This window comes from Oryctolagus cuniculus, chromosome 11, assembly GCF_051225735.1.
Source record: "Oryctolagus cuniculus isolate XC-2025 breed Fujian yellow rabbit chromosome 11, ASM5122573v1, whole genome shotgun sequence".
NCBI classification, from domain to species: Eukaryota; Metazoa; Chordata; class Mammalia; order Lagomorpha; family Leporidae; genus Oryctolagus; species Oryctolagus cuniculus.
In genome coordinates this window covers 45901781-45928562 of record NC_142877.1, presented here as the reverse complement: position 1 = coordinate 45928562, position 26782 = coordinate 45901781, and the positions used below count along the sequence as shown (strand labels likewise).

Here is a 26782-nt window from a genome sequence, read left to right as displayed (position 1 = left end):
TTTGTTACATTGTTACATGTTACAATGGGAACCAACTGAGTTGAAGGATGACCATTTTATGCTCGAAGAGATCTTTTAGCTACTGCAAAACCTGTGTGTTTCTGTGCATTGAGTACGGCACTGAAGTGGACAGGACCCAGACGGTAGCATTCTACTGCTTCAAACGCTCAGAAAGCACAGACTAAAATGCTTACTCCTTACCATGGACTTCAAGGCCCTCAAGGGCTGCTCCCTGCTCAGCCTCCCAACCTGGCTTTTATCTCACTCCCAGCATCCAGCCAGGCAGCCATCTGTGCTGTTTTGTTGTTGTTGTTGTTGTTGTTGTTTTCTTTGCACCTATCAAGATTGGGATGCCTGCAATTGCTGTTCCCTTTGCCTGGAATGTCCTTTATCTGCAGATTCGAACTGATCTCTCCTTTGCTTCGGTTAGGATTACATGGAAATACAGACCTTCATTGGATATGTGTGAAATATCAGCCCTCAATCACTCCTGCTCTATGTGTAATTTCAGTAATTCTTTTTTTTTTTTTTTCACTCCGTTTCAGGTAAATCTTTGTTTATTTTGTCCCCTAACTCAGCATCTACCCAGGTGCTTGGGTAGGCATTAAATAATCCTACAAAATGTACTTCCCAGAGAAGAAATTACACTGGAACACATTCCACAACCAAATCTTGCGAAGAATGGGGAGTCCTCCCACTAGTCCTTGGGATGACTTTATGTAAGAGCCTTAGTGTTAAATATCAAAGTAAATAATGAAAGGTCATCAATTCAAACCAGTAGCCAAAGCTGATTACCTCTACCAAAGACTTTTTTTTTTAAGATTTATTTTATTTATTTGAAAGAAAGTTACAGAGAAAAGTAGAGGCAGAGAGAGAGAGAGAGACCATGTCACCTTTTATGACCTAGCCTCAAAAGTCAAGCAACATCCCTTCCACTGAATTCTTTTTTTTAAAAGATTTATTTATTTATTTGAAAGTCAGAGTTACACAGAGAGAAGGAGAGGCAGAGAGAGAGAGAAAGAGAGATCTTCCATCTGCTGTTCACTCCCCAAGCTTCCTCTGGGTCTCCCACATGGGTGCAGGGACCCAAGCACGTGGGCCATTTTCTGCTGCTTTCCCAGGCCACAGCAGAGAGCTGGATCGGAAGTAGAGCATCTGGCATCTGGGACTCAAACCAGCGCCCATATGGGATGCCAGCGCCGCAGCCCAGGGCTTTAACCTGCTATGCCACAGTGCCAGCCCCCTCTACCAGGGATTTTGTAGTTTTTATTGCTTAGTAACAGATTTGTTGGTACAAGTGAGAATGTTGTCTGAAGTAAAGCTTTGGAGAAAGACCTTGTTGTTGAGGATTGAGGAGTATGTTGGTCCCTTTCCAAGTGGCCCCCGTAAGGCTGCTGCTTGGTGAGTGGCTCTCTTCTGTATCAGTGGCCTGAGGTGAGAGCATCTTATACAACACAGAATGGCGATGGTGAGCCGGCTGTGAGGACACTGTAAGGCGTCCTGAGCTGTGATTTACGGAGGCTCCGATTTCAGTGGTTCACAAAGATTTGCTCTGGGTTTATGTACCCTTTTCCAAAGTCATTCTGAGCGGACAGATAAACATGGAGGCCTCTCTGTTGCACTCTTCCCTGGGTAGGTACAGCTGGATGAAAATCAGCCACAGAGGGGATCCTGGTGTTGGCGTGAACGGTGACTTCGTGTTAACAGATGCTGTGTACATATTGAGGGAGCTGCTTAATTCCTCTCTTGCAAATGTGAAGCCTCTTAAAACTATGATGTACTAAACACTGTCCGAAAAAAAATTCTGCTCTTTTGTAACACAGTCCTCCTTCAGGGAGAGCAGCAGTTTAGAAAGAGAAGAATAAAAGAGGAACACAAATGAAGAAAGTACTATATCTATTACTTTGTGTTCAGCGTGATTATGGTGAAGAGAGCAACAACAGGGAGACTTAGGTATTGCCTGTACTAAAAACAAGCCCCACAGGGCTGATGCTGTGGCATAATCATCCCATATGGGCGCTGGTTCTAGTCCCGGCTGCTCCATTTCCGATCCAGCTCTCTGCTATGGCCTGGGAAAGCAGTGGAAGATGGCCCAAGCCCTTGGGCCCCTCCACCCACATGGGAGACCCAAAAAAATCTCCTAGCTCCTGGCTTCAGATCGGCACAGCTCTGACCATTGCAGCCAATAGGGGAGTGAACCAGCAGATAGAAGACCTCTCTTTCTCTCCCTCTCTCTGCTTCTCCTTCTCTCTCTGTGTAATTCTGCCTTTCAAATAAATAAATAAATCTTTAAAAAAAAAAAAAAAGCCCTTATGAATAGGCCCTGAGCAAGTGGAGAGAAATCAGGGTGGAGCCAAGGTTTTGCCTCCTGACGTTTGCAAGCAAGCAGTCTCCACGCACTTACCTGGGAAGAGGAACAGAGCAGGTGACCAACGGTCAGAACTCTGCCACAGAGTGGGGGAAAGTGACTTCCTTCCATTCACCATCTGGTCGACTCAGCCTAGTTTTCAGGCAAAAGATCAGTGGTGTCTTAGGTACGTAGGCCCCAATTCTCCCTGTGGCCCAGCACACACAAGCACGCACACAGAGTTCTGCAGTCCTAACAGTATTTCTTTAGGTTTTTCTTTTCTCTAGAAATATGAATGAATTCCATGTTTATTTAGCTCATGTACTCATACCATCCCTTTTCCCAGTAAATAGGAGACTTTCCTTAAGATCATACAAAGAAGGTTGTATATGGGAGAGCTTGTACATTGGGATAACCATTTTGGAAAGACATGGCAATTTTGTCAACATTTCAAACATTGTGCCCCAAAACTTCACTCTAGGAATCTATTCCTTTAAAAAAAAAAAAAACAAAGATTTGCCGGCGCCGTGGCTCAATAGGCTAATCCTCTGCCTTGCGGTGCTGGCACACCGGGTTCTAGTCCCGGATAGGGCGCCGGATTCTGTCCCAGTTGCCCCTCTTCCAGGCCAGCTCTCTGCTGTGGCCCAGGAGTGCAGTGGAGGATGGCCCAAGTGCTTGGGCCCTGCACCCTATGGGAGACCAGGAGAAGCACCTGGCTCCTGCCTTTGGATCAGTGCGGTGCGCCGGCCACAGCGTGCCGGCCGTGGCGGCCATTGGAGGGTGAACCAACGGCAAAAGAAGACCTTTTTCTCTGTCTCTCTCTCTCTCTCTCACTGTCCACTCTGCCTGTAAAAATAAATAAATAAATAAAAATGATTGATTGATTTGAAAAGCAGAGATAGAGAGAAGAAGGAGAGATCTTCCATCTACTGGTTCACTCCCCAAATGGCCACAAAGGCTGGGTCTGAACCATGCTGAAGCCAGCAGCCAGGAGCTTCTTCCAGGATCCCCACACGTGTGGCAGGGCCCCAAGCACTTGGGCCATCTTCTGCTGCTTTCCCCGGCACATTAGTAGGGAGCTGGATGGGAAGTGGTGCAGCTGGGACTCAAACCAGTGCCCATATGAGATGCCGGCACTGCAGCCAGAGGCTTAACCTATTACGCTACAGCGTCAGCCCCCGGAATCTATTCTTAAATAGTTCAAAAATCATAAAATGGCACATCACAAAAATGCATTTTCATAATGGCAGCAATGAAAGCAAGCCCATATCCTTATAGAATGTTATTTTTACATGAGTCATTATAAATTACCTAATAAAACTTTTAAAGTATTAGCATTAGGAAGATCACATAATAACATGAAGACATTTTTGCTGGTTGTTCAACAAAGAAGGAATGTCAAATTGTATATCAGACAAATTCGTGTCCTTATAAGTTATGAATGTGAAAAAGACTAAGAAATGGATCACAAATTTTTGGTCAAAAACCAAAGGCTATAGAAGGAAAGGTACCAGCTGCAGAGTAATTGTTTTCCTCAGTAAGCACCAGCGAGCAGATTTTGACAGAGTTCTCTGCACATTGGGCCACTTTGTTAGCACACTTGCTTTTGCCCCTGCGTTAGGGGGTCCAAGCATAGAAGTCCCTCCATCATCCTGTTCCCAAGGAACCTACAGAATCTCAGCACAAGGAGAGGGAACATGGGAAAGTAGAAGCCAAACACACTCTCATAGGTGTTTCATGTAAAAACGAATCCCCAGCACAACGGAGGCTAGGGGGGAAGATGTCCTTGCAATCTGTCCCCAGCGAGGCCCTTGTACCTTGCAATTCCTCCAGCGTTGCAGCTCGATCTCCAGGAATGCCCACATTTTGAGGGTCAGTGAAAAGACAGCTGAAGTCTGTGGGCTCCAGGCACTGTCACCAGCCACAGAGCAGCACAGAGAGCAGAGGCCAGGCCACATCTGCGCGCTGACAGCCGTCCAGTCTGAGCCACACGCGGCCTGATTCCAACACGATGAAAGAGCTCACTTTTGTTGTTGCTGCTGCCAGTGCCCCACTGCTCAGGTACTGTAAGACAACTTACATAAGATACATTTATTTGGGGCCGGTGCTGTGGCGTAGCGGGTAAAGCTGCCGCCTGCAGTGCCGGCATCCCATATGGGTGCCGGTTCAAGTCCCAGCTGCTCCACTTCTGATCCAGCTCTCTGCTATGGCCTGCGAACACAGTAGAAGGTGGCCCAAGTCCTTGGGCCCCTGCACCCACGTGGGAGACCTGGAAGAAGCTCCTGGCTCCTGGCTTTGGATCAGCGCAGCTCCAGCTGTTGTGGCCAACTGGGGAGTGAACCAACGGATGAAGACCTCTCTCTCTCTGCCTCTTCCTCTCTGCCCCTGCCTCTCTGTAACTCTGCCTTTCAAATAAATACATAGATATTAAAAATATATTTATTCATAATAACCTACCCGCCTCACCCTACCCCCTAGCCAAGATGTCAAATCCTAGTTGAAGGCAGAGCAGAATGTAAAAATTATGTGAGATATGGGGCTGGCGTAGAGCGAGTGAAGAGTTCTTCCCCACGCAGCACCTGTGTCTCGATCCCTGCTCCCAGCCCAGCACTCTGCCAGTCCCTGGGTGCTGCAAAGTCATCAGGCGCATTGTCTGACGTCAAGGTCCCGAGAACCGGGTGGAGAGACACGCGGCGTGTGTGATTGACCTAGCGGGCAGTCTCTGTTCAGCAGGCCACAGACAGGAATTTTCCTCAGCAGCCAAGCAGCGCTAGATCCCCTATTCTGGCCTCTTCCCTCGTGGGCCTGGAGCTTCCTTCCCAGTAGCTGTTGGTTATCAAATCCAGTGGGTAGAATTCCGTCAACATCGCATTTCCCCCCTGAACCCAGTGTGGACTTCAGCAGGGAGCCTGACTGCGTGAGGTAAGAAAGGAATCTGGGCTGGGGGCTGTGGACAGAGCCACACCCCTGTCTCCAGCGGCAGCAGCTGGCATCCTCTCTCCCCTGTGGTCTTCCTCCCCTGGCTGCCAATGGCTGGCTCTGAGGGCCTCCGCCAGGCAGGCTGCAGGTACCAGCTCTCCGGGGCGGGGGTGGGGGGGAGCCTTGAGCTGGTCTGGAGGAGACCCAGCAACACCAGTACCCACTAGAGTTCCCTGGCATGGGAGACACCTGCTAAGAACCGCTGTTCATCCTCCCTTCTTGCAGGCCCCCATCTCTTGTCAGAGGCCCGTGGAAACCTTCCGAACCCCTTCTCCAAGACCTACTGTCCCCTCACTGGAGAGGGCTCTGCTGCCCGCAGGTCCTGCTACCCCTCCAGTGGGGCGGGGTCAGCTTCAGGTAGCAGTTCCGGCTGTGGCTGCAGCTGTCCGCTGCTTTCTTCCAAGTAGAGCAGTCATCCCCAGCCCCCCAGCAGGATCACTTTGGGGAGGTTTTTTTTTTCAATTACCAATGCCTGGACTGGCCATCCCTATACCAAAGACATCAGAATCTCTGGGGGTGAGTCTAGAAACTTGGGTGATTTTTCAAAGGTGGCCTGAACATCACAGTTGGATTCAGAATGATTACAGTGTTATTATGCAGAGCAGAGATTCCCAACTTGGCTGCACACCGGATTAAGTAGAGGGCTTTGAGAATATGGAGTCCCACACCAGAGATGCGGGTATCATTGCCCGGCATTGGGATTTATTTATTTATTTATTTGAGAGGCAGAGTTACAGACAAGAGAGAGGAAGAGACAGAGAGAGAGAGAGAGAGAGACAGAGAGAGGTCTTCCTTCTGTTGGTTCACTCCCCAGATGGTTGCAACTGCTGGAGCTGGGCCAATCTGAAGCCAGGAGCCAGGAGCTTCTTTTGGGTCTCCCGCACAGGTGCAGGGGCCCAAGGGCTTGGGTCATCTTCCACTGCTTTCCCAGTCTGTAGCAGAGAGCTGGATCAGAAGTGGAGCAGCCAGGACACGAACTGGTGCCCATATGAGATGCTAGTGCCACAGAGGGAGGCTTAGCCCACCACGCCACAGCATCAGCCCTGGGATTAAAAAAAAAAAAAAAACAGCTGTGCTGCTTCTAGGAACTCCTGTTCTCTGTGGCTGGCACCATAGGACCCCAAGGAGGAGGCTCAGGAGGAGAGAGGTGGTCAGCCCACCACGGGCATCCAGGCCTGCTGCACTGCAGAGAGTGTCCAACTTCAAGCTCCGTCTCCCTCCTGACACGAGCATTTCCAATAATCCTTTCATCCCCTTAACATCCACCCACAGCTCCAAAATGCTTTAATTGTACCCTGGCCTGAAACATAAATCTTCCCATCAAATTGCATGATTAGGCTTTTGGCTCATTGTAATGAGGAAGATTAAAGACAGAGGTGGGCTGATGTTGTGGTGTAGTGGGCTAAGCCTCCTCCTGTGGCACTAGCATCTCATATGGCCGCCAGTTCGTATCCTGGCTGCTCCACTTCTGATCCAGCTCTCTGCTATGGGCTGGGAAAGCAGTGGAAGATGGCCCAAGTCCTTGGGCCCCTATATCCACATGGGAGACCCGGAAGAAGCTCCTGGCTTCAGATCGGCCCAGCTCCAGCTGTTGCAGCCATTTGGGGAGTGAACCAGCATATGGAAGACCTTTCTCTCTCTGTCTCTCTCTCTCTCTCTCTCTCTCTCTTTCTCTCTGCCTCTGCCTCTCTGTAACTCTGCCTTTCAAATAAATAAATAAAAATTAACTAATTAATTTTTTAAAAGAAATATTAAGAAAAACAAAGTTCATCAGGAAAAAATTTCAAGTTGTGAAAAATAGAATACCCAGTTTCCACAGTTACCTAAATCATTAGCTGCATCTATTCCTTTTTAGAACCATTGTTTCTTGAAGTGCTTTATTTTTAAAATTTTATTTACTTACGTGAGACAGAGAGAGAGAGAGAGAGATCTTCTATAGTCTGACTCATTCTCCAAATGCCCTCAATGGCAGGGTTAGGGGTGGACAGCACGGCGACAGGGCACCAAGTCAGGTGCCAGGGACTCAATCTGGGTCTCCCATGTCTGGTGGCAGAAACTCAACTACTTGAGCCGCTCCTGTTGCCCACTCCCTCAGGGTGCGCATCAGCAGGAAGCGGGAGTCAGGAACCGGCTGCTGGACCTTGGCACTCAGCTGCGGGCCGGAGGCATCTCAGCCCTTGTCGGGTGTTTACAGCAAACTCCTCCATGCTGTGATACGTATCTCTAAAAAAGCGTGGAGATCTTATTATATAACCACAATGCCATTCTCATGCCAGAAGAAAAAAACTCATTATCTGAGAGTGCTGAGACCCAGATGAGACGGGCAAAGCCAGCAAAGACACGAAGATGAAGGTAGCAGCCCACTCTGGGCCAGGAGCTAGGTGCTTCCTCCCAGTCTCCCATGCGGGTGCAAGGCCCAAGCACTTGGGCCATCCTCCACTGCCCTCCCGGGCCACAGCAGAGGGCTGGACTGGAAGAGGAGCAGCCGGGACTAGTACCTGGCGCCCCAGTGGGGACTAGAACCCGGGGTGCCGGCGCCACAGGTGAAGGATTAGCCAAGTGAGCCACGGCCCAGCCTCCTTACTTGATATTTTTAAAAACTTGTTTCTCTCCTCCTTGCATTTCCTATAAATACTGGGGCACGTGCTCATAGCAATACATTCCAATTTACTCTTTTTTTATTTTTTTATTTTTATTTATTTATTTATTTATTTGACAGGCAGAGTGGACAGAGAGAGAGACAGAGAGAAAGGTCTTCCTTTGCCATTGGTTCACTCTCCAGTGGCCGCCACGGCCGGCGCACTGCGCTGATCCGAAGGCAGGAGCCAGGTGCTTCTCCTGGTCTCCCCTGGGGTGCAGGGCCCAAGTACTTGGGCCATCCTCCACTGCACTCCCTGGCCACAGCAGAGAGCTGGCCTGGAAGAGGGGCAACAGGGACAGAATCCGGCGCCCCGACCAGGATTAGAACCTGGTGTGCTGGCGCCGCAAGGCGGAGGATTAGCCTAGTGAGCCACGGCGCCAGCTCCAATTTACTCTTACTTGATAAAAAAAAAAGCTTTGTTTAATCTATTTTTGTCTAAATATGATAAGAGTTGGTGAACTCAAAAGGCTTCCATAGCCTTGGCAACTCATGACAAGAGCCTAGGGTGAGTACTGATGCCATAAACAAGAGTGTCAATTTGTTAAGTCAACAACAGGAGTCACTGTGCACTTACTCGTCATGTAGGATCTCTGTCCTTAATGTGCTGTACATTGTGATTTAATGCTATAACTAGTACTCAAACAGTATTTTTCACTTTGTGTTTCTATGTGGGTGCAAACTGTTGAAATCTTTACTTAATATATGCTAAACTGATCTTCTGTATATAAAGAGAATTGAAAATGAATCTTGATGTGAATGGAAGGGGGGAGGAAGTGGGAAAGGGGAGGGTTGCGTGTGGGAGGGAAGTTATGGGGGGGAAGCCATTGTAATTCATAAGCTGTACTGTGGAAATTTATATTCATTAAATAAAAGTTTAAAAAATTTATTGGCATGAAATTGCCCATAACACTGTCTTAGAACCCATGTTCTAGCCAGCGCCACGGCTCAATAGGTTAATCCTCTGCCTGTGGTGCCGGCACACCGGGTTCTAGTCCCAGTCGGGGCCCCGGATTCTGTCCTGGTTGCCCCTCTTCCAGGCCAGCTCTCTGCTGTGGCCAGGGAGTGCAGTGGAGGATGGCCCAGGTGCTTGGGCCCTGCACCCCATGGGAGACCAGGAGAAGCACCTGGCTCCTGCCTTCGGATCAGCGCGGTGCGCCGGCCACAGCGGCCATTGGAGGGTGAACCAACGGCAAAGGAAGACCTTTCTCTCTGTCTCTCTCTCTCTCTCTCTCACTGTCCACTCTGCCTGTCAAAAAATTAAAAAAAGAACCCATGTTCTCTGCACCTGTAGTTATATACTTTTTCTCATTTGGAGATCTCTGCTTGTTTCTTGATCACATTGATGTTCAACATTTCAGAACAGCAGCTTAGAATTGCATTGACATGAAATTCAATAACTTTTTTTTTTTTCATTATTTCCTGCCTTCTGCCTTACTGCCTCACCCCTCCCAGAGAAGGAACAGGTCTGCCCATCTGTTTCCAGCTCTGCACCCTAGCGGTCCTGTCCAGGACTCACTGGGTTTTGGTCACAGCTGTGCCCATTCTGCTGCAGGCCTCCCCTGGGGACATCTTGGGCTGCAGTTTCTTCTCTCAGTCAATTCCACAAGCCTTCCATGTTTCCAGGAGTTATCACTGCGGCAGCTAATCCGGCTACACACAAACCATTCAACTTCGTGGCTTAAGATAACATTTGCGGGGCCAGCGCTGTGGCATAGCGGATTAATGCCCTGGCCTGAAGCGCCAGCATCTCATATGGGTTCCAGTTCGAGTCCCGGCTGCTCCTCTTCCGATCCAGCTCTCTGCTATGGCCTGGGAAAGCAGTGGAAGATGGCCCAAGTGCTTGGGCCCCAGCACCTGGCTCTTGGCTTCGGATCGGTGCAGCTCTGAGGGTTGCAGCCAATGAGGGAGTGAACCAGTGGATGGAAGACCTCTCTCTCTCTCTCTCTCTCTGCTTCTCCTCTTTCTGTGTAACTCTGCCTTTCAAATAAATAAATAAATCTTAAAAAAAAAGATAACACTTGCAAGTTGTGTATCCTTTATTCAAAATGCTTGGGACCAGAAGTGCTTCAGATTTTGCCATACATGCATATACATGATGAAATAACTTGGGGTTAGGACCTGAGCCTAAAATGAAATTAATTTGTCCCACATACAGCTTACGCACAGGCTAAAGGTAACTTCATACAATATTTTTAATGATTTTGCAAATGAAGCAGTGTTTGAGCCTTGAACCACCAGAATGCAAAGCTGCTACGATCTCAGCCAGGGCAGAGGACAATGTGAATTTTCCACTTGTGGTGTCATTGTCAGCACTCAACAAGTCGCAGATTCTTAAGCATTTCTGATTTCCTATTGGTGTATTAGGGCTGCTCAGTCTGGTTTAATTTTGCTCAGGAATTTGCAGTGTGTACAGGGTTACACAGGGAGAAGTCCTCGCTGCTCCCCAAGGCACCGGTGTGACGTTGCAATCTCAATGCTAACGGATCTGCTCTTAGCTCTGGATATCAGCTAAGAGCTCCATGGAGCTGGGAGCCACGGGTCCTCTCTGCAGAGCCCTCTTGGGCTTCCTCACAATAGGGTGGCTTTGTCCCAAACACACCTCTCTCCGGAGAGCAGAGCAGAAGTGTGTGGCATTTCTGTGACCTCCCAGATACACTATGGCATCTCTTACACGGTCTTCACTGGTCAAATCCCAGAAGTCTGTCCACGTTCAACGGAAGCAGCTATCACCTCACCTCCGGCTGTGAGGAGTATCCAGACTGCACTGTAGCCAACAGCAGGCAGGAGGCGAGACAGTGTGGCCGTGTTTGGAAAATGCACTCCCTGCCTCCCTGTGATCGGCTTCTGTTTTCCGGTACCACTGTGACTTCCTATTAAATACAACTTCCTGCAATTTCTGGAGGCATGAGCATGTGTTGATGGTAGTTACATGTTATTTGCTCGTCTGATTAAAAATTTGCAGGAAACCTATAATTATTAGTAAGGCTCGTTAACGAGCTAGTAGGTGAGAATTTGTGAGGTTTGGCTTGGTCCTTTAAGCACTGTGGATTAGCCTTTTTTCTCAAAGGTTAGCACATTCTCTTGGAGACAGACAAATACGTGGGTTTTCTTACCAATGGCCATCACCACCTGCGCTCTGTTGGGCTTTCTTCTCCCCTCTAGATTAAGAGAGGGATGGAGAGGGAGACCTGGGGTTTAGAGGTCACTGACACACAGACTGTCTCTCTGCCCTGAGTGATCAGAAGCATAGTTTGAGCCTGTGCCGCCGAACAGAAGGGAACAGTCACTGTGTTTGTCCTTAGACAGCAGGCAGCTATTGCCTCTCATCCTCCTGCTGGCCCCTCTGCCTGCCCCTCCTGCAGGCCCAGTCTCCACCCTTCTCTGCCCTGCATTATTTATTTTTTTTTTAAGATTTATTTATTTATTTGAAAGGCAGAGTTACAGAGACAGAGAGAGAGAGAGAGCGCGCACGCTTCCATCTGCTGGTTCACTCCCCAATTGGCTACAATGATTGGGGCTGGGCCACACCAAAGCCAGGAGCCAGGAGCTTCTTCCAGGTCTCCCACGCGGGTGCAGAGGTCCAAGGACTTGGGCCATCTTCCACTGCTTTCCCAGGCCGTAGCAGAGAGCGTGATCAGAAGTGGGGCAGCCGGGACTCAACTGGCGCCCATATGGGAAGCCGGCACTGCAGGCAGCTACGACACAGCACCAGCCCCTGTTTTTGATATTTTTAAGCATAAAGATAAAAGTTCATAAACTCAGATATGATGATCTTTGTGATTTTTATTCATGTTATGCTTAGGTTTCTCTTCTAGAGATCAGCTAAATATTTATCAAAGGTTGATAAATTTAGTCCTAAATCCATCTGAAATTTAGATAGAATTTTGGCAGAGAAGAAAGTTTTCCCCCAAATATCTTGCCAACTTTCTCGAAGTCCTTTCTTGAGCCATCCACCTTTCCGTATTGATCTGTGACGTCATATGTTGCTTGCCTGGATAAATGCGATCTGTTTGGATGCCACTAACTCTGCTGTGCGTAGCGGGTTAACCATAACCACTCTGTCTTGAATACTGTAGCTTTAGGGCACGCTTGTACATTTCACTTGACAGCCAGTCTCCTACCACTGGCTTGAAATACCTGCCTTTTTATCTTTTTCAGGTGAATTTTAAGGGTTATTTTCTTAAAGGCCTCAAAAACAATCCTAAAGTTGCCTTAAATAAATGATCTAATTTGAGATGAATTGTGTTTCATCATCCAGTTTAGCCACGTAGCCCAGAAACAAACACAAATGTCACTTACTAGACCTCGCTTTTATTTAATCATTGCTGGGATTAAGATTAGATTGATTTTTAAACTCGAAGTGTTGCTAATTCTGTTGTCTGCGATATTGGTAAACCGGATGTTCAATAATGTCTTCGGCTTCCAAAAGATCTGCTGATCTGTTTCCTTGGTTGGCATGCGTGTGTTTCTGTATCAATTTCAATAAAGTCATCTAATTGCTTCTTTTGGGTCCTATTTATATAGTCCAAATACAATGAAGAAACAAATTCAAAAGAAAAATTATGTGAATGCTTCAGATAGGGGAAAAGGCTGCTTGTTTGAACTCGACTGTTGAGATAGGTCTTACAGTAACCTTCCCTAGGTAGACAAACCTGACTAAAACAGACTAGTGAGCTTTGTGAAGTTTAGACGAGTGTAACAGAAGGCACAGAATGGAAAAGTCGAATGCTCAGACTGCTTAATGAACACGGCTTTGCTCCTAATGTCTCTAGTTCCTGGTAATAATTTCTATGTCAAATGGCTTCAAAAGCATTTGGGTTTTACTTTATTTGGGCTGGCTGAGACAATTCTACATTAGAAGCCACTGAAGAGTGTACGTTCTCCACTATGCAAGGATTCATATGAAAAATATAACCCAGTATGTATATGTTTGCTATTATTATATCGTATGATTAATGCCCCAAACTGATTCTGTTTCAGCGTAACTCATTTTCTCTCCAATCTGGTGTTCTTGGAGAACTGTAGGCATGCCTACTTGTTAACAGTGAAGACATGTCTGCTTTATTTACAGAATAGCTGCATGAATTACATCCTACCTTAAAATAAATTTTAATTTATTTTCATTTGATTGAAAGGCAGAGAGATAGAAATCCACATTCTAAAATTTTTTAAAAATTATCTTCACTAACATCTTGGAACTGCGGAAAATAATAGTTCTTTACGTCAGAAAACTTTGATTTTCTTTACTTAAAAGAAACTGTCTTCCAAAACACTTTGCTAAATATGATATGAAATTTGTAAAAAAAAAAAAAAAAAAAAACCAAGCAATGATAATACTTGCACAGTCAATATGGCACATAAGATAAAGTGTTTTACAGTAACACTAGTTTTGAATCCCACATGTTTATGAGTTTATATAAGTTGATGTATATGGGGCTTAATTCCCACAGACATTTTCCTGTGTCTTTCAATGTGCACTGGAATTTTTTACCTCGCATCTCAGCAACTGCGGCTGATGAAGTATTTGATTGTGCTCAGCGATTCTGAAGTTTCCCGACAGTTTGCTCCAGTCCCACTCTGGCACACCGTGATCAGCCTCCACTGACTCTCCTGGTTGGCTGAAGGATGCTCGCAGGGCCCGCACCCCACCTCTGCCTCAGCAAAGGCTGAGCACCAGGCTAGCTGACCTAGGCTCTGGAGGGCCGGACACCGCTTCACAGACATGAGTCCGGGATACGTTTGTCATCCAGGAGACTCACTCACTCTTTTGATGCATTTTAAAGAGGCTGAGCTACGTGGAGTTTCTTGTAAAAAGCTCGACAGGCAGTGATCCAACTTGATTGAAATCCCAAATCATCTTTCAGCCTTTGTCATATTGATCAATACCATTTTTAACGTTCATGACTAGTTTTCTGAATTTCACTTTGACAAAATACTGAGCAGTTCTTTTTTTTCTTTCACTGCCCCTTCAATCTTTAGCACTCGCTGTCTCTAATAGCCTTTTTTTTCCCTCCCAGTTAATAACAGTATTTTTAGGGGTGGCTGTTTGGAGCACTGATTAAAATGCTGCTTGGGGGCCGGCGCCGCAGCTCACTAGGCTAATCCCCGCCTTGCGGCGCCGGCACTCCGGGTTCTAGTCCCGGTTGGGGCACCGGATTCTGTCCCGGTTGCCCCTCTTCCAGGCCAGCTCTCTGCTATGGTCAGGGAGTGCAGTGGAGGATGGCCCAAGTGCTTGGGCCCTGCACCCCATGGGAGACCAGGATAAGTACCTGGCTCCTGGCTTCGGATCAGTGCAGTGCGCCGGCCGCAGCGGCGGCCATTGGAGGGTGAACCAACGGAAAAGGAAGACCTTTCTCTCTGTCTCTCTCTCATTGTCCAATCTGCCTGTCAAAAAAATAAATAAATAAATAAATAAAGATCTTTTAAAAAAAATGCTGCTTGGAATACCTGCCTCCCGTATCAGAGTGGCCTGAGTTTGAGTCCTGGCTCTGCTTCCAATGCAGCTTCCCGCTAAGGGGCACTTTGGGAGGCAGCAGTAATGGATCAGTACTTGGGTCCCTGCCACCCATGTGGGAGACCTGGATCGCGTTCAGGCTCCTGGCTTCAGCCTGGCCCAGCCCTGACTGTTGGGAGGATTTAGGGAATGAACCAGTGGATAGACAATATGTCTGTCTCTGTGTCTCTGCTTTTCAAATAAGTAAATAGTAAACAAATAATTTTTTGAAAAAGACAATGGTGTCTTAGAGATGGATTTTTTAACAAACATATCACAAATAGAGGAGCAGAGTACCTTAAGGCCAGTACATAGAGTCTCTGCTTTGAAGAATGCTTCAGGCTTTTGTTTTATTCTGCATAAATCTTTGAGAAGAAACCAGCGATATGAAATCTTCAAGGTGGTAAAGACTGGAAGCATTTTCTGTGACTGCAGGCATCTCAAAGACAGAAAGGACCATAGTCTTCCTCCATTGATTACCATTTTCCTGACTGTGTTAATCTGAAAACGATTCCATCTTATATATTCTTGGAGTCTCTAGCTAATTCAATTAATATCACCATGGAAACCATCAACAATATTCCCAAACATTTGGGCTGTGTTTCCTCTGTGTCAGGCCCTGTGATCAGTATTTGCACAGATTAATTTATTTAAGCAACACTATAATCCCTTCAGGAAGATGGTATTACCCTCACTGGTAGGTGAGGAGACGGCTAAGCTATTCACTGCAGGAAGTGGTCGCTGGGATAGAGACCCAGGGTAGAACTCCCAGTCTCCCACCTTCATAAGGCTCTACATTGTCCTGCCTTCTGTCTTCAAGTTTCAGCAAGGAATCAAGCTTTGAGTCGCCCTCTCCTCCATCCCCACCACGCACCTACTCAACAAGTCCCATTCACTCTAACTTGGCTTCCGAATCTCCATTTTCTCCATGGCTGAGCTCACGCTATCAGCTCACACCACCTTTCTCTTCCAAAACACCAGCTCCTCCCTGCCTCAGTCTCCCCCACTCCCTGTGCAGGCACAGAGCAAGCACCCAGTCCGTCCAGATTTCACTTCCCCCAAGCAGAGATGCTGCCGTGCCCATCTGCACTGACAACGGGACAAAGTTTCAAGCCTTGAGCACAGTGTTAATGCACTCGGTGTTCCAGGATCCAACAAAGCTTTCCAGCTCAGTCTGCTGCCATTCCCTCCAACCAGCCTAAGCTTCAGTGATAACAAGACCACCGATTAGCCAGAGGACCCGGGGACTTCCCTGCCTCAATACTGTTGCTCCTGCTTGGAGTACCCTCTCCTCCATTCTACCTCTGATCACGTGTTCTGCAGGTCAGAAGCTCAGACTCTCTTCAGGACTTTGCTCAGGTGCTATTCCTTTGCAAAACTTTGATTCCTTGTGTTGGAAGCACCTGCTGTCCTAGGACTCTTTCCAGAGATCTTCACTCCTTCATTCTCTGTTTACGGACCTGAAATGCCCTGCAAACCAAACATTTCTGTTTTTTGTAACTGTGACACACACTTTTTTGGTGGCCTAACCTAACCTGACCTAAGTGTGGCTATTCATGTTCCACTTTAGGAACAATGGCTTCACTTTGAAATCAAAATGGACTTGATGACGGCGTGCTGCCTCAGATCCACCAGAGTGATGTAAAGCATGGTATATGTAGCCCGTCGCCTCACATTTCAAATTCCGCAGCACATCTGGCCCTGAGGCTTCTGGGTGAGGGGATTGTGAACCTAAACCCAGCATTCAACACAGTATTTGGTGTAAGGCTTAGTTGCCATCACCCATATCACCAGCCACCCAAAGGCGGGAGTTACTACATTTCCATCTCCATAGGATCAAGCACATACAGCACCAACAATACACAGCACCACAAGTTTCATGCGACGAGGGGGACCAGGCCTGAATTTCCTGAACTTCTCCTTGCAGTCACCTTCCTGTGGCGACACATAGTACCCACACCTGACCAGGACCACCTCCTGCAGGCTGCTTTTTTGAACCCACTCCTCAAGTCTTGCTTTTTTTTTTTTTTTTTTTTTTTTTTTTTTTTTTTTGGTGACAGGCAGAGTGGACAGTGAGAGAGAGAGAGAGACAGAGAGAAAGGTCTTCCTTTTCCGTTGGTTCACCCCTCCAATGGCCGCCACGGCCGGCGCGCTGCGGCCGGCGCACCGTGCTGATCCGAAGCCAGGAGGCAGGTGCTTCTCCTGGTCTCCCATGGGGTGCAGGGCCCAAGCACTTGGGCCACCCTCCACTGCACTCCCTGGCCACAGCAGAGAGCTGGCCTGGAAGAGGGGCAACCGGGACAGAATCCAGCACCCCGATCGGGACTAGAACCTGGTGTGCCGGGGCCGCAAGGCGGGGATTAGCCTAGTGAGCCACGGCGCCGGCCAAGTCTTGCTTTCAATTTCACCCCGTATTCCCTATGTTTCCCACTGACTCCTCTCTTTCCATCCAGATAAAAACTCAAGTGTGCCTATATTGTTTTTATTTTTTCCACACTGAAATGAATAAGAAGACCTCTTCTTACAGTAATAATCCAATAATAAATGCAAAAGAAATGATTTTTTAGAAAAATTACTATTTTGTGACTGTCTGAGTTGTAACTGAGTCATGGCAAAAACCATCAACTAATACAAAAACCAGTAGGTGATTATCTAACAATAAGTGGCATCTGTACACGGTCTCAAAGTATCTCCCTCAAATTACTTACTAATGACACAGGGATAACAGCTACTTTACAGTGACTGAGTGCCGAGAAACTTGGCAGGCACTACCTGCCAAGTGGTTTAAGTTCGCGTCCCCAGTAAGGAAACAAAACACTAAGTGACCCTGGCTGTGCTGGCCTGAAAAAGGATATAACATCAGTTCTGGAGTATTCCATCACATTTCAAAGGAACGCTATCAGATCCACATTTAGGGACGTGATACGAAGTGCTGAACCCATGTCCCTCAAAAACAAGCTAACATGTTGCAGGGAAGGCATTCAGAGGTGGTTAACATGCCACTTTGCATGCCCACACACCTGGGTTGGAGTCCAGCTCCACTTCCGATTTCAGATTCCTGCTAATGTGCACCCTGGGAGGCATCAACTAATAGTCCAGGCAGTCGGATCCCTGCCACCCATATGGGAGACCCAGATTGAGTTCCTGGATCCTAGCTGTGTCCTGGCACAGCCACAGCATTTGGGGAGTGAACCAGCAGGTGGAAAGCTCCTCTTTCTCTCAAATAAACTTAAAAATAAAGTTAATATCATGAAAGATAAATAAAAGCTCAGAAAATGTTTTAGATTCAAAGAGACCAAAGAGGGGCTGGCGCTGTGGCGTAGCAGGTAAAGCCGCCACCTGCATTGCCGGTATCCCATATGGGCGCCAGTTCGAGACCTGGTTGCTCCACTTCTGATCCAGCTCCCTGTTATGGCCTAGGAAAGCAGTAGATGATGGCCCAAGTGCTTGGGCCTCTGCTACCCAGATGGAGTTCCTGGCTCTTGACTTCAGCCTGGCACAGCCCTGGGTGTTGCAGCCTTTTGAGGGGAGTGAATCAGCAGATGGGAGATCTCTTTCTCAGGCTCTCTCTATTACTCTGTCTTTCAAATAAATAAAATAAATCTTTTTTACAAAGCAAGAAATGGTGAATCTGGTATATTACAGTTTCTGTAATTTGTAAATCTGAGCTACATCTGAATAAAGAGTTCCTCAGATTCTTTAGACTCTCACTTCATGTAAAGCTAACAGCTGGTCCCTCTGCTCACCCACACAGTCTCATTCTCTCTCTCTCTCTCTCTAGATTTCTTTTTATTTATTTGAGAGGTAGAGTTAGAGAGAGGGAGAGATAGAGGAATAGGTCTGCCATCCACTGGTTCACTCTTCAGATGGCTGCAATGCTAGGGCTGGATCAGTCCAAAGCCAGGAGCCAGAGCTTCTTCCGGGTCTCCCACGTGGGCGCAGGGGGCCCAAGCACTTGGACCATCTTTTACTGCTTTCCCAGGAGCATTATCAGGGAGCTGGATTGGAAGTGGAGCAGCCGGGACTTGAACCAGTGCCCATACGGATGCTGGCACTGCGGGCGGAAGCTTAGCCCACAACACCACAGCACCGGCCCCAGCCTCATTGTCTTATACTTACTGATGCCACTGTCTCATTCATGGTCAGTTCAGCTCCAATACTTATTTCCTCTTTTTATTTCTCACCCGTCTTGGTCTCCTTTTAAACACTCCTGACCACCCAGTCCTCTGTGCAATCTGAACTTCCCAAGGACCCCGCAAGACTCTCCTAACTCCATTTTCCCATCTTGGTATAGTCACAGACGGATTCCTCACTAGGGAACTTGCCCCTAGGATCCACCCACACTTTCTCCTCCCACTCACTCCCCTCTCCCGAGGCATCTCATCCATCCCACTGCTGTCACCTGAGCAGTGGCATGCAGCACAGGCTCCCACCCGTGCTCTAGAACCCTGCAGCCAGTAGCCGAAGGCCAAGCTTCTCATTCTCATTGCTGTTCCCAACTTTTCCAAAGTTAAAGGACCTTCTCTCTCCCTTCAAATCGTCTCCATCTTCTGTCGTCCACCTCTGAACCACTAAAACCCCCAGGCACTCGTTCTTCCTCGGAACTGCAAGCTGACCTAACTGCCTCCTTTTCCTTCCCAGTCCCTCCACTCTTGGTCTCCAAGACGGTCTGGGCCTGGCTGCCTGGCAACCTGCTTGAATCCCTGGTACTGAGGACAGCAGCCTCTCACTGAACTTTGGCCCGGGTTCCTTACTGTGAGAGTCAAAGCTCCTCTTCATCCAAGGGCAGCCCCCTCTCCTCCCCTCCCCATATCCTCCCAGGAGCTCCCTGCACTCCCATCATGCTAGGCTCATAACGGCCCCTCATTCAATTCCTCCTCCTTACACACTGTTCTGTCAGCCCGGCCCTAGTCCACCACTGATGATCTGACTCATCTCTGACGCTGCCATTCAAATATCTCTTCCACTGCAAAGTCTTTCCTTACCCCTTCTGCCAGATTAAAACAAACCAGATTTAATTCTCTGTGGTCCCACGGCACTGGGTTTGAACCTTGTTTTAGTGTTATCTGAAAACCAAAGAATATCCCAGTTACTGGTGCACACACAGAGGTTTTCAAAAAGTTTGTGGCAAATGTATGGTTAAGCTACTATAGAAGTCAGTCTGGAGATTCCTCAGAAACCTGAATATAACCCTACCATTCAACCCAGCCATTCCACTACTTGGAATTTACCCAAAGGAAATTAAATTGGCAAACAAAAAAGCTGTCTGCACATTAATGTTTATTGCAGCTCAATTCACAATAGTAAGACCTGGAACCAACCCAAATGCCCATCAACAGTAGACTGGATAAAGAAATTATGGGACAGGTACTCTATAGAATACTATACAGCAGTCAAAAACAATGAAACCCGGTCATTTGCAACAAGATGGAGGAATCTGGAAAACATTATGCTGAGTGAATTAAGCCAGTCCCAAAGGGACAAATATCATATGTTCTCCCTGACTGGCGACAACTAACTGAGCACCAAAGGGGAAACCTGTTGAAGTGAAATGGACACTATGAGAAACAGTGACTTGATCAGCTCTTGTCCTGACTGTTGATGTACAATGTAATACTTTATCCATTTTAGTATTTTTTTTGTTCTAGTACTATTGGTTGAACTTTGTAATTAGCACACAATTATTCTTAGGTGTTTAAATTTTAACTAAAAAGTGATCCCTGTTAAATATAATAGTGGGAATAAGAGAGGGAGGGGATGTACAATTTGGGACATGCTCAATCGGACTTGCCCCAAATGGTGGAGTTAGAAACATGCCAGGGGATTCCAATGCAATCCCATCAAGGTGGCATGCACCAATGCCATCTCACTAGTCCAAGTGATCAACTTCAGTTCACAATTGATCACACTGATAGGTCTAAGAGTCAAAGGGATCACATAAACAAGACTAGTGTCTGCTAATACTAACTGATAGAATCAAAAAGGGAGAGAACGATCCAATAGGGGAAGCGGGATACACAGCAGACTCATAGAATGGCAAATGTCCTAAATAGCACTCTGGCCTCAGAATCAGCCCTTAAGGCATTCAGATCTGGCTGAAGAGCCCATGAGAGTATTTTAGGCATGGAAAGCCAAGACACTCTGGGGAAAAAAAAAAAAGAAGACCTAAATGAAAGATCTCTGCGAGTGAGATCTCAGTGGAAAGAACGGGGCCATCAAAGAAGGAGGTACCTTTCTCTGAAGGGAGGAGAGAACTTCCACTTTGACTATGACCCTGTCGGAATAAGATCAAAGTCGGCGAACCCAACAGGCTTCCACAGCTTGGCAACTCATGACTAGAGCCTAGGGAGATTACTGACGCCATAAACAAGAGTGTCAAATTGTTAAGTCAACAACAGGAGTCACTGTGTACTTACTTCTTATGTGGGATCTGTCCTTAATGTCTGTCCAATGTGAAGTAATGCTATAACTAGTACTGAAACAGTATTTTTACACTTTGTGTTTCTGTGTGGGTGCAAACTGATGAAATCTTTACTTAATATATACTGAATCGATCTTCTGTTTATAAAGATAATTGAAAATGAATCTTGATGTCAATGGAATGGGAGAGGGAGTGGGAGATGGGAGGGGTGCGAGTGGGAGGGAAATTATGAAGGGGGGAAAGCCAATGTAATCCATAAACTGTACTTTGGAAATTTATATTTACTAAATTTAAAAAAAAGAAAAAAAAAAGAAAGAAAAAACCATGCATGGATTTCACAATTTTTTGCACCAAAAATAAACTTACCTTTTAATTCTTGTTTTCCATGAAGTTTCTGAAGTACTGTAGTACTGTCTCTCCTCCACATTTTAAAGTGGAGGGGCCAGCACTGTGGCTTAGCAGGTAAAGCCTCCGCCTGTAATGCGAGCATCCCATATGGCACCAATTTGAGTCCTGGTTGCTCCACTTCCAATTCAGCTCTCTGCTATGGCCTGGGAAAGCAGTAGAAGATGGCCCAAGGCCGTGGGCTCCTGTACCCACATGGGAGACTGGGAAGAAGCACCTGGCTCCTAGCTTCGGATCGGTGCAGTTCCAACCATTGCAGCCATCTGGGGAGTGAACCAGAGGATGGAAGACCTCTCTCTCTCTCTCTCTCTCTGCCTCTGCCTCTCTGTAACTGTGCCTTATAAGTAAATAAATAAATAAATCTTTTTTTAAAAAAATCCTAGGAGACAGAGCTATAGATGATTCATTTTTTTTAATGATTTTTTTAAAGATTCATTTTTTTAAAGTCATTGAGCCGTGGCTCAATAGGCTAATCCTCTGCCTTGCGGCGCTGCCACACTGGGTTCTAGTCCCGGTTACAGCACCGGATTCTGTCCCGGTTGTCCCTCTTCCAGGCCAGCTCTCTGCTGTGGTCATTCTGCACCCGCATGGGAGACCAGGAGAAGCACGTGGCTCCTGCCTTCGGATCAGCGCGGTGCGCCAGCTGCAGTGTGCTGGCCACAGCGGCCATTGGAGGGTGAACCAACGGCAAAGGAAGACCTTTCTCTCTGTCTCTCTTTCTCACTGTCCACTCTGCCTGTCAAAATAAATAAATAAATAAAATTTTTTTAAAAGATATATTTATTCACTTGAAAGGCAGAGTTACACACACCCACCCACCCACACACACACACACACACAGGTCTTCCATCCATTGGTTCACTCCCCCAAATGGCTATAATGGACAGGGCTGGGCCAGTACAAAGCCAGGAGCCAAGAGCTTCTTCCAGGACTCCCACATGAGTGCAGGGACCCAAAGGCTTGGGCCATCTCACACTGCTTTCCCAGGCACATTAGCAGGGAGCTGGATTGGAAGTGGAGCAGCTGGGTCTTGAACCAGCGCCCACATGGGATGCTGGCGCTGCAGGCAGCAGCTTAACCCACTGAGCCACAGCATCAGCCCCATGTATGATTCATTATTTTCTTAATTTATTTGACAGGTAGAGTTATAGACAGTGAGAGAGAGAGACAGAGAGAAAGGTCTTCCTTCCACTCGTTCACTCCCCTAATGGCTGTTACAGCTGGCGCTGTGCCGATCCGAAGCCAGGAGCCAGGTGCTTCCTCCTGGTTTCCCATGCGGGTGCAGGGGCCCAAGCACGTGGGCCATCCTCCACTGCACTCTCAAGCCACAGCAGAGAGCTGGACTGGAAGAGGAGCAACCGGGACTAGAACCGAAGGCCATATGGGATGCTGGTGCTGGAGGTGGAGGATTAACCAAGTGAGCCACGGCGCCAGCCTGTATGATTCATTTTTAATTCTGCAACTCCTATGTATGTGGTAGGCTGTCAGCAAATATCCAAAAGGACTTTCAATTCTGCATGTGTTTGCAATTACACTGGTTTCCATGAGACATCTCTAACAAAGCCTGTCAATCTTATTTTGAAGCGCCTTTGTTGGTGGCCAGGTTATGGCCGTTCGCTCCAGCAGTAAAGAATCAATCACTGAGGCCAGTGTTGTGGCTCAGCGGATTAACGCCGCCCTGGCCTGCAGTGTCGGCATCCCATATGGGTTCTGCTTCAAGTCCCAGCTGCTCCACTCCTGATTCAGCTCTCTTCTATGGCTTGGGAAAGCAGTAGAAGATGACCAAAGTCCTTGGGCCCCTGCACCAATGTGGGAGACATGCAGGAAGCTCTTGGCTCCTGGCTTTGGATCAGCACAGCTCCGGCCGTTGCAGCCAATTGGGAAGTAAGCCATCGGATGGAAGACCTCTCCTGTCTGTCTGTCTGTCTCTCCCTCTCTTTCTCTCTCTCTCTGCCTCTCCTCTCTCTGTGTAACTCTGAATTTCAAATAAATCTCTCTCTTTTTTTTTTTAAAGAATCAATCATCTTTAGCCCCATGTAGAAGGCCTTGGGTTCCACGCTGCTTCTTTATCTGTGCCCTGCTCTGAGTTTTGTCGGTCATCCTGCAGTAGCCTCATGTCCCTCCTGCCTCTTTCCTTCCCTCTTACCTGGAACCTGAGCCTCTGGAAGAGATGGGATCACCTCTTGGCTTGCAAGGATGGGTAGAGGTAGACATTCAATTATCCGCAAAGTCGTTCATCCTCCTCTTTCATCCCCATTCTCCAGGCCTTCTGGGGAGCGGGGGGGGGGGGGGTTAATTCTGCCCTGAGGGAGTTAATTCACACAGGCACTGACTTCAGGTCTCACAGAGAGAACCTTCAACTGAGACTCAAAGGGGTTTGAGCCGACTTGTCCAAGGTCACCTACGCGGCGGGCAGAGGCTTCTGAGTCGAGCATTTTGTCCACTTTGCATTGCCTCTGTGAAGAGAGCTTTACACATCATCACTCATAATGTTTGAAACAGTTTCCCTACGAAGCTCATTTCACAGCCGTAAGTCATCATGTACAGTGTCAGGCAGTCATGTCGCAATAGTTGATTGCTGAATGTATTATATTTTTCTATGTTTGCCAAGTAGGTTTTCATGTAGTGCGAACAATCCAAGGGACAATGTCTCACATGTGAGAACTAACTAAATATTGGCCCTTCCTTTGCCAGATAATTGTAAAATAATAACCACCTGGGGGAAAAAATCAGCTATCGTTTTCTATGCCACATTGTCTGCAATAACACTGGGTTTGATTAACGTGGTGGGGGGAGCTGAAATGAGAAAAAGAAAGGTTATTTACATCGTGGTTTGTTTGTCCTCAAAGAAGCTGTAATGCAGCACAATTTCAATGATTGCCGCAAAATTGGCAGTTCTCAGCAGCACCTAAGATTCTCCATTGACCTGATTGTTCCTGGAATTCATTATAAAGGAAAGATCAGGATAATTTTCCCCGGGATTATTGTCAAGCATCTGATTGTATAAGCAACCACCATTTTCAGAGCAGAAAAACATGGCAAACAGAAAGCTGTGCTTAGGAAGAAATCCACAAAACATGTCATAGTCAAACCCCTTTGTATGTGGCTGTATTGGTTCTATATTCTTTAGAATTCAAAAGTCAAAGATTCCCCTTTACTTAAACTTCCTTCCTGAAGCTCATGTAAATGTTCTTTCTACTTCTTTTTTTAATTTATTTGAAAATATTTTATTTCCAAGAATATTCCAAGGCTTGTAAAATTGCCATTTGTTTTTTTTTTGTATTTCAAGATTTTTATTTATTTATTTATTTTTTAACTTTTATTTAATGAATATAAATTTCCAAAGTACAGCTTATGGATTACTTCTTAATGTTGACATGGGTTAAGTGTTTAATTTTTTTTTAAAAAATCTTCTAAACAGTGCATGAACCATTTTTAAAAGGTTTATTTATTTATTCAAAAGGCAGTCACAGGCAGAGAGAGAGAGAGAGAGAGAGAGAGAGGCGTCTTCCATTCACTGATTCAGTTCCCAAATGGCCACATCGATCTGAAACCAGGAGTAAGGAGCTTCTTCTCCTATGTGAGTGCAGGGGCCCAAGGACTTGGGCCATCTTCTACTGCTTTCTAAGGCCATAGCAGAGAGCTGGATCGGAAGTGGAGCAGCCGGGACTAGAACCGGTGCCCATATGGGACGCCAGCAATGCAGGTGGTGGCTTTACTGGCTACGCCACAGCACCAGCCTCTGCATGAGCCATTTTTAAAATAAAATGTCTTCTTCCTCATCTGTATATTCAATTTCTAACTAATTATGTCTAACGTTAGTGTAATTACACATCCGTCTGAATGATGAGTGTCTCCCTCTCTCTACAGTGAGTGCCAGTGAACACAGATGTTCTGGTTTGGATTCCTACAGAAAAAGACCCCTCTTTTAAACAGATATCTTCTCATTCTGTGTCTGATGTTTGCTGGTGACAGGAGTGAGAATACTCCAACGACGATTAGAATGAGACTAACCTGAGATACTCAGCTGCAACAGTGCGCATCTCCTTCCCAAGAGGGTACAGCTGGAGGTGCACAATGCCTACCTGCCCATGAGGCTGCTCGGTGTGATTACCTGGTCAGCTGTTGCCTAGTTTCTCGATGGAGTAATTACTGAGGTTAATTTTTCTTCTATGAACTGATCAGCATCAGTGAGGAGACAGTTTAAGATCATACAGATGTGCTGCTCCTCATAAAAATTCCTCCCTACGCATCTTGCCTTGATCCCATTTTTACTCTAATGGTTGAAAAACGACAATTTTTCCAAACTCAGCACTCCCTCCACATCGACTACTCAGCGTTCTGTACGCAGGAGGCCTGCCTTTTCCTGTGTGTATTAATTCATCTACTTTATATTATGCATAGGCACTCATGATTTCTACTTTTCTCAATTCGTTACCATACTTAATGATTCTGGTTCTCATGCTGTCCCCAGTTTGACCCATGGGAACTACCTAAGGCTGGCTCCTGTGTCCCTGTGACATTCCTTATTGTTTGTTCAGCACCCTCTCACTCTCTGACCCAAAAAGGTGCTCCATTCCCATCTTGCTCTTACCCTACCCCAGCCCTGGAGTCAACTATTTCTCTAAAGAGGTCTGGTTCCTTTTGAGGGACATTGTATTAGAGACAAAGATCTGGACTCTAGCCTTTCCCATTTGGACTCCACAGGGTGGCTCCTGCAAAGAAGGTGGTGAGAAGACACGCCATTCTGCCATCAGTGAGGCGGTGACCCCAGAGAGCACCGCTGACACTCATAAGCGAGCCATGGAGTGGGCTCCAAGAAGTGTGCCCCTTGGGCTCGCAGGGAGATGTGGAAGTTTTCCGTGAGGAAGATGGGGACTCTAGACATGTGGATTGACATCAGGCTCAACAAAGCTGTCTGGACCAAAGGAATAAGGAACACCTCCTACCACAGTCTTGTGAGATTGTCGAGAAAACAGAATGAGGATGAAGATTCGCCAAGTGAGCTCTACCCCGTCCCCTGTGCACCTGTCACCACTTTCACAAATCTATAGGCAGCCAATGTGCATGAGGGCCGACTGCTGAGTAAAGTTATAAAATTGCCTTTGTGTCTGGTTTTCCTTTCCTAGCAATAACATAATGTACGTCCTAAAGCAGTACCTGATCATGGGATCATTTGGAAAGTTTCCCTCAACAAGGATGTCTGTGTTCCCTTCTCCCCACTCCTTAGAGCTTCATTGTTTGAACAGGGATGGTCTAAGGAGGTTTGAAATAGAAAAAAACAGGGGCCGGTGCTGGGATACAGTGGGTTATAGCCCCAGCCTGGCATCCCATATGGGTCTTAGTTGGAATCCCGGTTGCTCTACTTCTGATCGAGCTCTCTACTATGGCCTGGGAAAGCAGAAGAAAATTGCCCAAGTGCTTGGGCCCTTGAACCCATGTGGGAGACCCAGAGGAAGCTCCTGGCTCCTGGCTTTGAATTGGCCTCAGCTCCGG

The 26782-nt window shown here is 46.9% G+C and overlaps 1 protein-coding gene across 1 annotated transcript in view; it reads left to right on the top strand.

Moving 5' to 3' along the window:
- NKX2-2 (NK2 homeobox 2) overlaps window positions 1-26135 on the top strand; it is a 56406-nt gene extending 30271 nt beyond the window's left edge. The window contains exon 3 of the mRNA XM_089307373.1: window positions 25994-26135. Within this exon, the coding sequence (XP_089163499.1) occupies window positions 25994-26019 (26 nt within the window). The 3' untranslated portion in view covers window positions 26020-26135. The remainder of the gene's footprint in view (window positions 1-25993) is intronic.
- Window positions 26136-26782: the final 647 nt, after the last annotated feature.